This window comes from Mizuhopecten yessoensis, unplaced genomic scaffold (assembly GCF_002113885.1).
Source record: "Mizuhopecten yessoensis strain PY_sf001 unplaced genomic scaffold, ASM211388v2 scaffold2671, whole genome shotgun sequence".
NCBI lineage: Eukaryota > Metazoa > Mollusca > Bivalvia > Pectinida > Pectinidae > Mizuhopecten > Mizuhopecten yessoensis.
In genome coordinates this window covers 2023328-2036588 of record NW_018404662.1, presented here as the reverse complement: position 1 = coordinate 2036588, position 13261 = coordinate 2023328, and the positions used below count along the sequence as shown (strand labels likewise).

The following is a 13261-nucleotide window of genomic DNA, read 5'->3' as shown; positions in this document are numbered from 1 at the left end:
GTCTGCCTGACATGGCTTAATGCTGTGTCTGCCTGACATGACATAATGCTGTGTCTGCCTGGCATGGCATAAATGCTGTGTCTGTCTAACATGGCATAATGCTGTGTCTGCCTGACATGGCTTAATGCTGTGTCTGCCTGACATGGCGTGTCTGCCTGACATGGCATAATGCTGTGTCTGCCTGACATGGCATAATGCTGTGTCTGCCTGAACGCAAAATGACAGATTATATGTGTATTATATTGCGCATTTGACATAGCTTAAACACTGTACCACAGCCAGCCGTACGTTAAATTGTTTATGCTGATCCTCATTTAAAAGAAAAAAACAGTATATTTATGTATAAACGGGCGATATCCCTAAATTACAAAGAGAACTATCTAACAGCCCCATCAGTCAGTATCTCGTCAGTAACTGTTATACAACTGGTAATAAACACTGTCTACCTAGTGATCTATCTAATTTATGTCTGTCTTTTTGCCTCAATATTTATCTTAAGTTTTCATATGGCGGTTTTTTTATATAGCAAATATACTTTCTTCTAAAAAATCATGATTTATTTTTTCAGAGCAGCAGCCGTAAATAACGTTTTATTATGGCTTTGCTGACATACATACACTGTTACGTGTTGGGTAGTACAGAGTCGTTTTTGAAATGCACCGGCATTTTTTCTGTATTTTAATTTCTATATAAAATAACGAGAAATTTTAATGTTTCCATAAAATCCTGATGTCGATAGACGTAGGAATTAGGAATGTGTACTTTGAAGCGATACACAGAATGTATCTATGTGTCACTGTGTTAATTCACGTTACGTAGTCCCTGATACTAATAATGTATACAATAAGTACGGCGTACCTTCTGTGACACCAAATGACAATCTTATGTAATACTTTTAATGATACGAAACTGTTAATAACTAAATACATGTACATTTGAGATGAATTTCTTTATGAATTTCTTCATCCTCCTAAAATTTGTGTTTAGCCGTCACACGGGTCAATTTACTCTGGGCCATTAAATCATCTCCATGTTTGAGTGCTTGTTTGTTCACATTTTAATATACTGTTTGTTATTTACAGTTGTGTTTGCTGCTCTTTACGATTGCATCCCCCTGTCGGCGGGGACGGGCGTCGAGTCGGGTAAGTCTGATGCATGAGAAGTAGTAGACAGATTTAGGTGTTAGATTCCTTTGCTAGGTTCAATTCGTACCGGCCCACAATTAGTTTCACTTAATCTCTTTTGAAAAGAGTATGTTATTACGGAATGTTATAATATAAGTTAATAATAAACTCCCAGTTTAAAAGTGATATAGCAATACTCCAATTGGTAGAGAATGTGTTATAACATTGGATATGAATGTCAAAAGAACCTTGGCCGTTCTTTATTTAAGGAAAACTGAAACAAGAGAAATTGACAACGAAGACAACCACTTTTCCAAATATATAGGGGCAACATTCTCCAGATATGTTTAGTACATCAGGTCTTAGTTACATAGGGCTGGAACACCACACCACAATAACTGATCACTGGGTTGTAAATGGGAGAATCCATATACCTTATAGTCTGTGTATATACCAGAGGACCTTCTGATACACTTATATCTACTGCCACGATACAATTCCCGATCAAACATCCGAGCGCTGGAATCTGTTGGACGATATGGCACAATACACTATTGCATTTGGATACCATTCTGTGCTCATAACTTACGACAAAAGTACATCGCATACACGTACTTTAGTCTGACCCTCTCGCCCTTTATCTCCTACCGTTTTACAGAGTGTACCATCATTGAAAAAGATGATAAGAACAAAACTAGAATGGGTGGCAACTGATCTGCTCATATACTTTTGTAGATATCAACCGGATGTGGAATTATCAGGGGAGGTAATCAAAGATTATAACAATCAACGCGAGACAACAGGCACTTGTAAATGTCGTGGAACTCTTTTAGTAGTACAAATAAATCTGGCTTACTATAATTCACATGTAAAAATTAAGTACAACAGTTGCTCTTGGACTATAGAGATAAAGCGTAAATCAAATGCATTTGTAGTTGAAAACGCAAGCCTTTATCGTTATAGTTTTGAGCTCTGAATTTAACCTTGTGGCATAACGCCTTGGTATAGTTTGTCCTCGTATAAAGGCGCTAAGGTATATTTATACACTGGTATAGTTTGCCCTAGTTCTATTTAATTTTACCTCGTTGTGTTGACTAAGTGGTAGATTTTGTCTTGTGTACTGATGATGGGGTATACTTCGTCCCTATTTGCTGATGATGGGGTTTACTTCGTCCCTATTTGCTGATGATGTGAACTATTTTGCACGCAGGCGTTGACGTCATAGCGTGTTTGCCCAAGTACGGCAATACTGTGGTGGTATGTTGTATCCTTGTGTTGACGCTGTAATGTTGTATTGTTACCTTGGGTGTTAACTATGTGGTACACTATGACCCTTTGTGTTAACGATGTGGTACACTATGACCCTTTGTGTTAACGATGTGGTACACTATGACCCTTTGTGTTGACAATGCGGTACACTATGACTCTTTGTGTTAACGATGTGGTACACTATGACCCTTTGTGTTGACAATGTGGTACACTATGACCCTTTGTGTTAACTATGTGGTACACTATGGGCCTTTGTGTTGACGATGTGGTTCACTATGACCCTTAGTGTTAACTATGTGGTACACTATGACCGTTTGTGTTGACGATGTGGTATACTATGACCCTTTGTGTTAACGATGTGGTACACTATGACCCTTTGTGTTAACTATGGGGTACACTATGACCCTTTGTGTTGACGATGTGGTACACTATGACCCTTTGTGCTAACTATGTGGTACACTATGACCCTTTTTGTTGACGTTGTGGTACACTATGACTCTTTGTGTTAACTATGTGGTACACTATGAACCTTTTTGTTGACGTTGTGGTACACTATGACTCTTTTTGTTGACGTTGTGGTACACTATGACCATTTGTGTTTACTATGTGGTTCACTATGACCCTTTGACGATGTGGTACACAATGACCCATTGTGTTAACTATGTGTTACACTATGGCCCTTTGTGTTGACGATGCGGTACACTATGACCCTTGTTGTTGACGTTGTGGTACACTATGACTCTTTGCGTTAACTATGTGTTACACTATGGCCCTTTGTGTTAACAATGTCGTACACTATGACCCTTTTTGTTGCCGATGTGGTACACTATGCCCCTTTGTGCTAACTATGTGTTACACTATGGGCCTTTGAGTTAACAATGTCGTACACTATGACCCTTTGTGGTGACGATGTGGTACACTGACCCTTTGTGTTGACGATGTGGTACACTATGACCCTTTGTGTTGACAATGTGGTACACAATGACCCTTTGTGTTAACTATGTGTTACACTATGGGCCTTTGTGTTAACAATGTGGTACACTATGACCCTTTGTGTTGACGATGTGGTACACTATCACTCTTTGTGTTGACGATGTGGTACACTATGACTCTTTGGGTTGACGATGCGGTACACTATGACCCTTTGTGTTGACGATGTGGTACACTACGACCCTTTGTGTTAACTACATGTATGTGGTTCACTATGACCCTTTGTGTTAACTATGTGGCACACTATGGGCCTTTGTGTTAACTATGTGGTACACTATGGGCCTTTGCGTTAACTATGTGGTACACTATGACCCTTTGTGTTAGCTATGTGGTACACTATGACCCTTTGTGTTGACGTTGTGGTACATTATGACCCTTTGTGTTAACTATATGGTACACTATGACTCCTTGTGTTAACTATGTGGTACGCTATGACCCTTTGTGTAGACGATGTCGTACACTATGACCCTTTGTGTTGACGATGTGGTAAACTATGACTCTTTGTGTTGACGATGTGGTACACTATGACTCTTTGGGTTGACGATGCGGTACACTATGACCCTTTGTGTTGCCGATGTGGTACACTATGACTCTTTGTGTTGACGTTGTGGTGCACTATGACCCTTTGTGTTAACTACATGTATGTGGTTCACTATGACCCTTTGTGTTAACTATGTGGCACACTATGGGCCTTTGTGTTAACTATGTGGTACACTATGACCCTTTGTGTTGACGATGGGGTACACTATGACCCTTTGTGTTGACGATGTGGTAAACTATGACTCTTTGTGTTGACGATGTGGTACACTATGACCCTGTGTGTTGACGATGTGGTACACTATGACCCTTTGCGTTGACGACGTGGTACACTATGACCCTTTGTGTTGACGATGTGCTACACTATGACCCTTTGTGTTGACGTTGTGGTACATTATGACCCTTTGTGTTAACTATATGGTACACTATGACTCCTTGTGTTAACTATGTGGTACGCTATGACCCTTTGTGTTAACTATGTGGTACGCTATTACCCTTTGTGTTGACGATGTGGTACACTATGCCCCTTTGTGTTGACGATGTGGTACACTATGACTCTTTGGGTTGACGATGCGGTACACTATGACCCTTTGTGTTGACGATGTGGGACACTATGACCCTTTGTATTGACGATGTGGTACACTATGACCCTTTGTGTTAACGATGTGGTACACTATGACCCTTTGTGTTGACAATGTGGTACACAATGACCCTTTGAGTTAACTATGTGTTACACTATGGGCCTTTGTGTTAACAATGTGGTACACTATGACCCTTTGTGTTGACGATGGGGTACACTATGACCCTTTGTGTTGACGATGTGGTAAACTATGACTCTTTGTGTTGACGATGTGGTACACTATGACCCTGTGTGTTGACGATGTGGTACACTATGACCCTTTGTTTTGACGATGTGGGACACTATGACCCTTTGTGTTGACGATGTGGTACACTACGACCCTTTGTGTTAACTACATGTATGTGGTTCACTATGACCCTTTGTGTTAACTATGTGGCACACTATGGGCCTTTGTGTTAACTATGTGGTACACTATGACCCTTTGTGGTGACGATGTGGTACACTATGCCCCTTTGTGTTGACGATGTGGTACACTATGACCCTTTGTATTGACGATGTGGTACACTATGACCCTTTGTGTTGACGATGTGGGACCTATGACCCTTTGTGCTAACTATGTGGTACACTATGACCCTTTTTGTTGACGATGTGGTACACTATGACCCTTTGTGTTAACTACATGTATGTGGTTCACTATGACCCTTTGTGTTAACTATGTGGCACTCTATGGGCCTTTGTGTTGACGATGTGGTACACTATGACCCTGTGTGTTGACGATGTGGTACACTATGACCCTTTGTATTGACGATGTGGTACACTATGACCCTTTGTGTTAACGATGTGGTACACTATGACCCTTTGTGTTGACGATGTGGTACACTATGACCCTTTGTGTTGACGTTGTGGTACACTATGACCCTTTGTGTTAACTATATGGTACACTATGACTCTTTGTGTTAACTATGTGGTACGCTATGACACTTTGTGTTAACTATGTGGTACGCTATGACCCCTTGTGTTAACTACGTGGTACACTATGACTCTTTGTGTTAACTATGTTGTACGCTATGACCCTTTGTGTTAACTATGTGCTACGCTATGACCCTTTGTGTTAACTACGTGGTGCACTATGACTCTTTGTGTTAACTATGTGGTACGCTAAGACCCTTTGTGTTAACTATGTGGTACGCTATGCCCCGTTGTGTTAACTACGTGGTACTCTATGACTCTTTGTGTTAACTATGTGGTACACTATGACCATTTGTGTTAACTATATGGTACACTATGACTCTTTGTGTTAACTATGTGGTACACTATGACCATTTGTGTTAACTATATGGTACACTATGACTCTTTGTGTTACTATGTGGTACGCTATGACCCTTTGTGTTAACTACGTGGTGCACTATGACTCTTTGTGTTAACTATGTGGTACGCTATGACACTTTGTGTTAACTATGTGGTACGCTATGACCCTTCGTGTTAACTACGTGGTACACTATGACTCTTTGTGTTAACTATGTGGTTCACTATGACTCTTTTTGTTAACTATGTGGTACACTATGACCCTTTGTGGTAACTATGTGGTACACTATGACCCTTTGTGTTAACTAAATGTATGTGGATCACTATGACCCTTTGTGTTAACTATGTGGTGCACTATGGGCCTTTGTGTTGACGATGTGGTACACTATGACTCTTTGTGTTAACTATGTTGTACACTATGACCCTTTGTGTTAACTATATGGTACTCTATGACTCTTTGTGTTAACTATGTGGTACACTATGACCATTTGTGTTAACTATATGGTACACTATGACTCTTTGTGTTACTATGTGGTACGCTATGACCCTTTGTGTTATCTACGTGGTACACTATGACTCTTTGTGTTAACTATGTTGTACGCTATGACCCTTTGTGTTAACTATGTGCTACGCTATGACCCTTTGTGTTAACTACGTGGTGCACTATGACTCTTTGTGTTAACTATGTGGTACACTATGACCATTTGTGTTAACTATATGGTACACTATGACTCTTTGTGTTAACTATGTGGTTCACTATGACTCTTTTTGTTAACAATGTGGTACACTATGACCCTTTGTGTTAACTTCGTGGTACACTATGACCCTTTGTGTTAACTATGGTACACTATGACCATTTGTGTTTACTATGTGGTTCACTATGACCCTTTGTGTTGACGATGTGGTACATTATGACCCTTTGTGTTGACGATGTGGTGCACTATGACCCTTTGTGTTAACTACATGTATGTGGGTCACTATGACCCTTTGTGTTAACTATGTGGTGCACTATGGGCCTTTGTGTTGACGATGTGGTACACTATGACTCTTTGTTTTGACGATGTGGTACACTATGACCATTTGTGTTTACTATGTGCTTCACTATGACCCTTTGTGTTGACGATGTGGTACATTATGACCCTTTGTGTTGACGATGTGGTACACTACGACCCTTTGTGTTAACTACATGTATGTGGTTCCCTATGACCCTTTGTGTTAACTATGTGGTACACTATGGGCCTTTGTGTTGACGATGTGGTACACAATGACCCTTTGAGTTGACGATGTGGTACACTATGACCCTTTGTGTTAACTATGTGGTACACTATGACCCTTTGTATCGATGATCTGGTACATTTTGACACTTCAAGCGACACCGAACAAAGTTACGATCGGTGTTCGTATCAGAGTACCTATATAAACGTAAAATCCATCTACATGAACTGTACTAATTATTCCGGAACCTGTCCCAACCTATTGTTCATACTCGGTAGTTTTCCTCGATATTTTATACAATATATATCTGCGTCTTCTACATAATACGCCTATGTAAGTCTGAGCTATGTGTTTTTATTATAATACATTTTTGAAACGTTGTAATGTGTCTGTACACAAATAGGTTATCTTGATAGGATTATATTTGAAAATGATTACACAATATTTGTAAGCTCAATCTGTATGGCAAGCGTATCATACTGTATTAAAACACATGTCTTTGATTTAAGCGTTCAGCATATACATGACAAGCTTGAGTGTTCAACCCTGGCATACCTACGTTAACGCTTGTGAGTTATTTTTATCTGGGTTAATACAATGATCACTCTCAAATGTATGCTCTAATGACTTTCTCTAACATCGTCATACAATATTAGAAAAAATGAATGCAGAGATTTATGAAATATTTGAAAACGAAATTTTTGAAATACCCGACACTTTTTGTTGTTGCAATGAAATGGAAAGTGATGTTACAGGGGAATAGAAGTACACGGAATATCGCACGGTGAACGGTTCCGCAATATCCAGCTAGAAAAGAATAAATCAATTAGTATTTCTGATGGAATCACAAACATGTTAAGAACTTTGACTTCCAAAAATATGCAGTATGATCACTCATAAGCCCTCGGACTCTTTGATAGCTTTGTATCAATAGCTCACTGGATTTATAGCCCCGTTTGACTCAAAGGAGATGGGGGGAAAAAACGAGGATTCCTGGAGAAGCTGCGAGTAATTCGGGTCGGCTTGTTTGGCACACAACATTGCCGTGAAGGGGAACGCAAGCATGTATATAGGCCGAGGAATTACATTAAACGACATACTCTAGACATATCATAACGACGGGGTGTATTTCAGAATATTATGGAACGGAAAGTATGAAAGAAAGCGAGTTACCAGGAATACAATATTTAACATGTTAGAGGCAGACGTTACCAGAATATTTGAATGAGTTACAGTATGAAGACACGCCTCATATTATATCACATGTTACAAGACATATATTATATCATATGTCACAAGACAAATATTATATCATGTGTCACAAGACAAATATTATATCACATGTCACAAGCCATATATTATATCATATGTCACAAGACATATATTATTTAATATGTCACAAGACATATATTATATCATATGTCACAAGACATATATTATTTCATATGTCACAAGACATATATTATATCACATGTCACAAGCCATATATTATATCATATGTCACAAGCCATATATTATATCACATGTCACAAGACATATATTATTAGTTACACGGATTTTTGGCATGGTATACGGGATGGAACGGCCCTAAAGGTTTCGTATTTCCTGAGGCCGATAGGCCGAAGGATATACGACATCCTGTAGGGTCATACCATCCTGTATACCCTGCCAAAAATCCGTGTAACGAATGTATTACCCTTTTGTGTCTTTTATAATAAAAGCAAAGAAAAATAACAGGCACATTACCTCATTTAGTTTCGTTTTATCAAATTCCTCGAACTGTTCTTCCTGATTCTTTTCTTTTAAATACTACGTCATCAGCATGTTTGCCGCTCGTCTTTTCGACTTTTGTGTGTTATGTGGCACATAGTTTCCTCATCAGTATGCGAAGCGAAACGTTTTGCCATTTTGTAAACAGCGAAGCAGATGACGAATGCAAGTTGTCTCCCGATGCCCGGGCGCAAGATACAAAGACACGTGACCCGTATACCCCTTGTAAAATCACGTGATTCCACCGTATTACTGCTGAGAATCACGTGACATGACCGTATACCCCCTGAGATTTTCGTATACCCCCTGAGATTTACGAATGCGGTTTGGTACACTGTAGTTTTTAACCAATCAGATTCCTAAATTTTTCTCAAAGGAGTAATAATATATCTTATCCCGCCTCTGACAAAAATGTAGCAATTTCATTGGCTTGCGCGAACCTCATACAAACCCGTATTATGCTACCTGCAGGGGGTATATTTTCTGTATTACCCCTCTGTGGAGCCTCACTATCGTGACGTCATGACGCCATGTTTTCGTGACGGCAGACGACGTAAACAACATGGCGGCGAGGTTTGCTTCAATAAACGATGATGAAATCAAGAGAATTAGGACGGATCTATCTTCTCGCTACACACAAAAAAGCAACAAGTGATCGGCAACAACACTAAAAGATCCAATTTCGAAACGTTCGACAAAGTCGCACTAAATGAGACGCTGTCCCACTTTTACATGGACCTCCGGAAATCGGACGGGGAAATGTACAAGACAACCAGTGTGGAAATCATTCGCCACTCACTGAACAGGTACTTGCAATCCCCACAATTCAACAGAAAGTTAGATATTATCAAAGATGATGAGTTTCGCGACGCAAATGTCAACTTCTGATGAAATAAACAGATAGTCATCGGCGGGATAAATTCGTTACATAGTCACTTGCAGGGGAGGAGGTATACGGAAATATATGGTGTCCATCAGCTTTTTTCATGGACCCCATATATTTCCGTATACCCCCTGCAAGTGACTATGTAACTAATAATATGTCACAAGACATATATTATATCATATGTCACAAGACATATATTCTTCAACACTTTTGACGTAAAGGGTAGATGCGAGAGAGAGAGAGAGAGATTTATTGGTGTCAGTATTATCATAATAGTTTCTGGTAGTTTAGTTTTACGTGAATAGATAAGGTCATATGACGACGTACACTGCATACACAGAGGATAGGGTCAAGTAAGGTATCCCCAGGAAGAGTGCAGCAGAAAATACCCGGTTATAAGGACACCGCATACACAGATGATAGGGTCAAGTAAGGTATCCCCAGGTAAAGTGCAGCAGAAAATACCCGGTTATAAGGACACCGCATGCGATCATTTAAAGGAAGTTTTATTGCATTTTGCTTGTAATCTTGTTAAATACGGCAACTTTATTCCACAGTACGGATTCGTAAATCATTACTTTGTTTTCTAAATGATAACGAATTATAAATTCCCGAATGGTTGACTTTAATTTCAAACATAAACTTCATCGGTAATAAAACAAAAAGTGTTGCGGCTTCTGTGTCAGCAGTCACAGGTTAACTGACAAAGATACCGGTTTTCAGATACGAGATATCAATCTTCTGTATCAACAGCCACTTGTGGACTAACAAATCCAGATATGGTTTGGTACTTGTGTCGGGCGGAGCAGTGACGACCACGATACCGTAACAGATCAACAGCACCGTAACCAAGTCCTTTGCACTAGGCGCTCCCCTACCATCATAATGTGTCTCGGAGCACTGACTTTGAAATATACCATTTATTAATAAAAACGAAATTTCATCAGACGAATTCGAAGTCTTCATAAAAAAGAATTCCGGAAGTATGTAATCGTTAGAGATTCTAACTGACATACATGTTAGTGGGGAGGTAGTCACTTAGATTTAATTTTATACCGTTAAATGTTATCACAATCTTAGAAACAGATAGTCATTGATGAATTCATGCTGCTTTAAAGTACTTGGCATTCGTTGGATGTGAGGTTTACCGGTGTTACATCTGACACGAGATAACGGAGTACGGAACGGTTGTTACACGGTACATGAGAAAACGGAATCGTACATATACAAACATCTGCCAGACGGAATAAAAAATATTTCCAAAGTATACATTTTACAGCAGGTGTAACAGAGTGGATGACATATGCACGTCAGATTTGAATTAAATGCTGATCCCCTTTAAAGAGAAGACAATTCATGCCGGGAGGTGGGCCTGTTACTGTCAAGGCGCTATTTATGTTTTCACAAAACATATATGGTTGATACATCTAGGTACCTGATCTAACGGCATGTCAAGCCTGGCGTGATGTCCTGTTTCCGTACAAAATTAGCCTCATTACGTATGTTATTTTCGGTTTGGGGTTGACTCACTGATAAACTATTATCATTTCAGCAACGTTGTGTAAGCTTACTTTATAAATTTGATTCATCTTTTATCTTAAGACAAACATCTGTATGTATTTACTGCGGTGCAGACGGGCGTTTCTAAGGGAGATAATTCAACACCTGGTGAAGACCCACTTTTACACTGTATCTGACACGAAGGCATAAAATAATAAGCCATGTCGTCATTCCTTATCTTACTGTCATCTACATATGTGGTAAGGAAGGGCAAACTTAATATTGCTGATTCAAGCAAAGAAGGTACAAGCACTGCCAATGCCGTACGTGCTAACAAGTAGGAGTGTACGCGTCTTGTTCGACCGGTTCTCAGTCCTAATTTTTGTCTGAAAATTTGCGGTAAATGTTCTGCTTGTACAATTTATATTAGCAAAGGGAAAAGTCATCTCGTATACTCCCGCGTCTTTTGTTCACCAGACGAAACAAACATGAGCATCACTATATATACATATCACATTGTAACGTGGTCGTACACTGTAATACTATTTTGCGTTGTTGTCGCTTTCTCCTTTTATTTACTGCTGTTAAAGATTGCTCTTGTTATTTTTTAAGTTAAATGTTTGCGTTAGAGTAATTCCTGGGGATGTGACTGTGAAGTTGGTCACATGGTCAAAACACCGATCTGACAGCTTGATCATTGTTCTCTCTTGATGTCGATTAATATACCTTCAGTGTACGAGACGTAGTAACCTTGTCGTAGTAACCTTGTCATGGTAAAATTGTCATTGTCAGGTTGTCGTGATATCGTTATTGTTATAACGTTGTCGTGGTAACGTTGTCATGGTAATGTTTTCGTTGTAACGTTGTCATGGTAACGTTGTCGTGGTAAGAGAGTTTTAAGTGATTGTATATTGTATAATGGTGCCAACTAACCAGAGCCAAACTTCGTCCAAGAGGACACAGCGACAAAAATGAAACTTCTCATCTTTATAAGGGAATGTTAACAGGTTAACTTTCCCCAGAAACAGAAATGATACCGAATACAAATCATCGGGAGACTTATCTCAACTACCACTTATCTCATTCTGTCCCCTGCATACATTTATATGTACTTATACAAACGGTCAGTCATTGCATAAGTCAGCAGCGGTCTTCATTGATTTTGGTTTTTCTATATGCATGTACTACTCAACGTGACGGCGTCATAACAATACCTGCGTCAGTGAAAAGAAAATTAGAAATAACATTCCTTGTTAAATTACATGGGAGGTATTCATTTTTCCTGTAGATAAAGATTAATGTCTACATTCAGGAAATAATCATTTTATCGAAGCCATTTCGACAAGCGCCGCTCTAATTAAGAGATCCCAAACCTGAGATGTGGGGCGCCGACTCGGATAAAGCAGCAGATTATTCCACCTACAATAATGGAATAATTTAGTGATTTCTGCATTATTACTTGTACAAAATCTGTGTTATTTTCATGTAATGCACGTGCCATGCGTGAGGAGTTTAACGTGCCAGAGCTACCCACTACGACATCGTATTCTGTCCGCACCAATACACCCAGACATTTGATATACACACGAGGCCTGTGTCCTTGTAATTTCTGTCCAATGGTTTTCTTAATTTCACTGGAATTGAAAAAAAAACCACGAAAGCTCCGAACGTTAAAAATTAAAAATAAGACCTCTCCCCAGAGGCCTTGATAAACACTTTTTGAAGGTCTTTTTATGGTTACATACTTGTTGAAGGTCTTTTTATGGTTACATATGGTATTTACAACATCATTTCTTTGGCAGAAACTGCGTCCCATTTCTGTCTGTGACGGATCAAAAGAACTATAGGTAGATTCTTTACAGCTTCTGAGAAAGAAAAAAAGTTTATGTGTGGATGCCTTCCTTAAAATAACACCCAAGTCTAGAGCCCCTAAGTAGAATACAGAGGAGTCTGCATGGTCACCACATTAGTTACCTTGTTCACGTTCGCTTATACAGGAAAATACAGCATGTCTATTCATTCCCCGAGCCTGCACGGGTACCAAGTATAGAAAAACAAGCCGATACGTCAATCTCCTTTTTGCTA

At 39.4% G+C, this 13261-nt stretch overlaps 1 protein-coding gene across 1 annotated transcript in view; it reads left to right on the top strand.

Annotated features, from left to right (window-relative positions):
* LOC110446315 overlaps positions 1-13261 on the top strand; it is a 50738-nt gene that overhangs the window by 25441 nt on the left and 12036 nt on the right. Inside the window, exon 2 of the mRNA XM_021491401.1 lies at positions 1083-1142. Within this exon, the coding sequence (XP_021347076.1) occupies positions 1083-1142 (60 nt within the window). The remainder of the gene's footprint in view (positions 1-1082; positions 1143-13261) is intronic.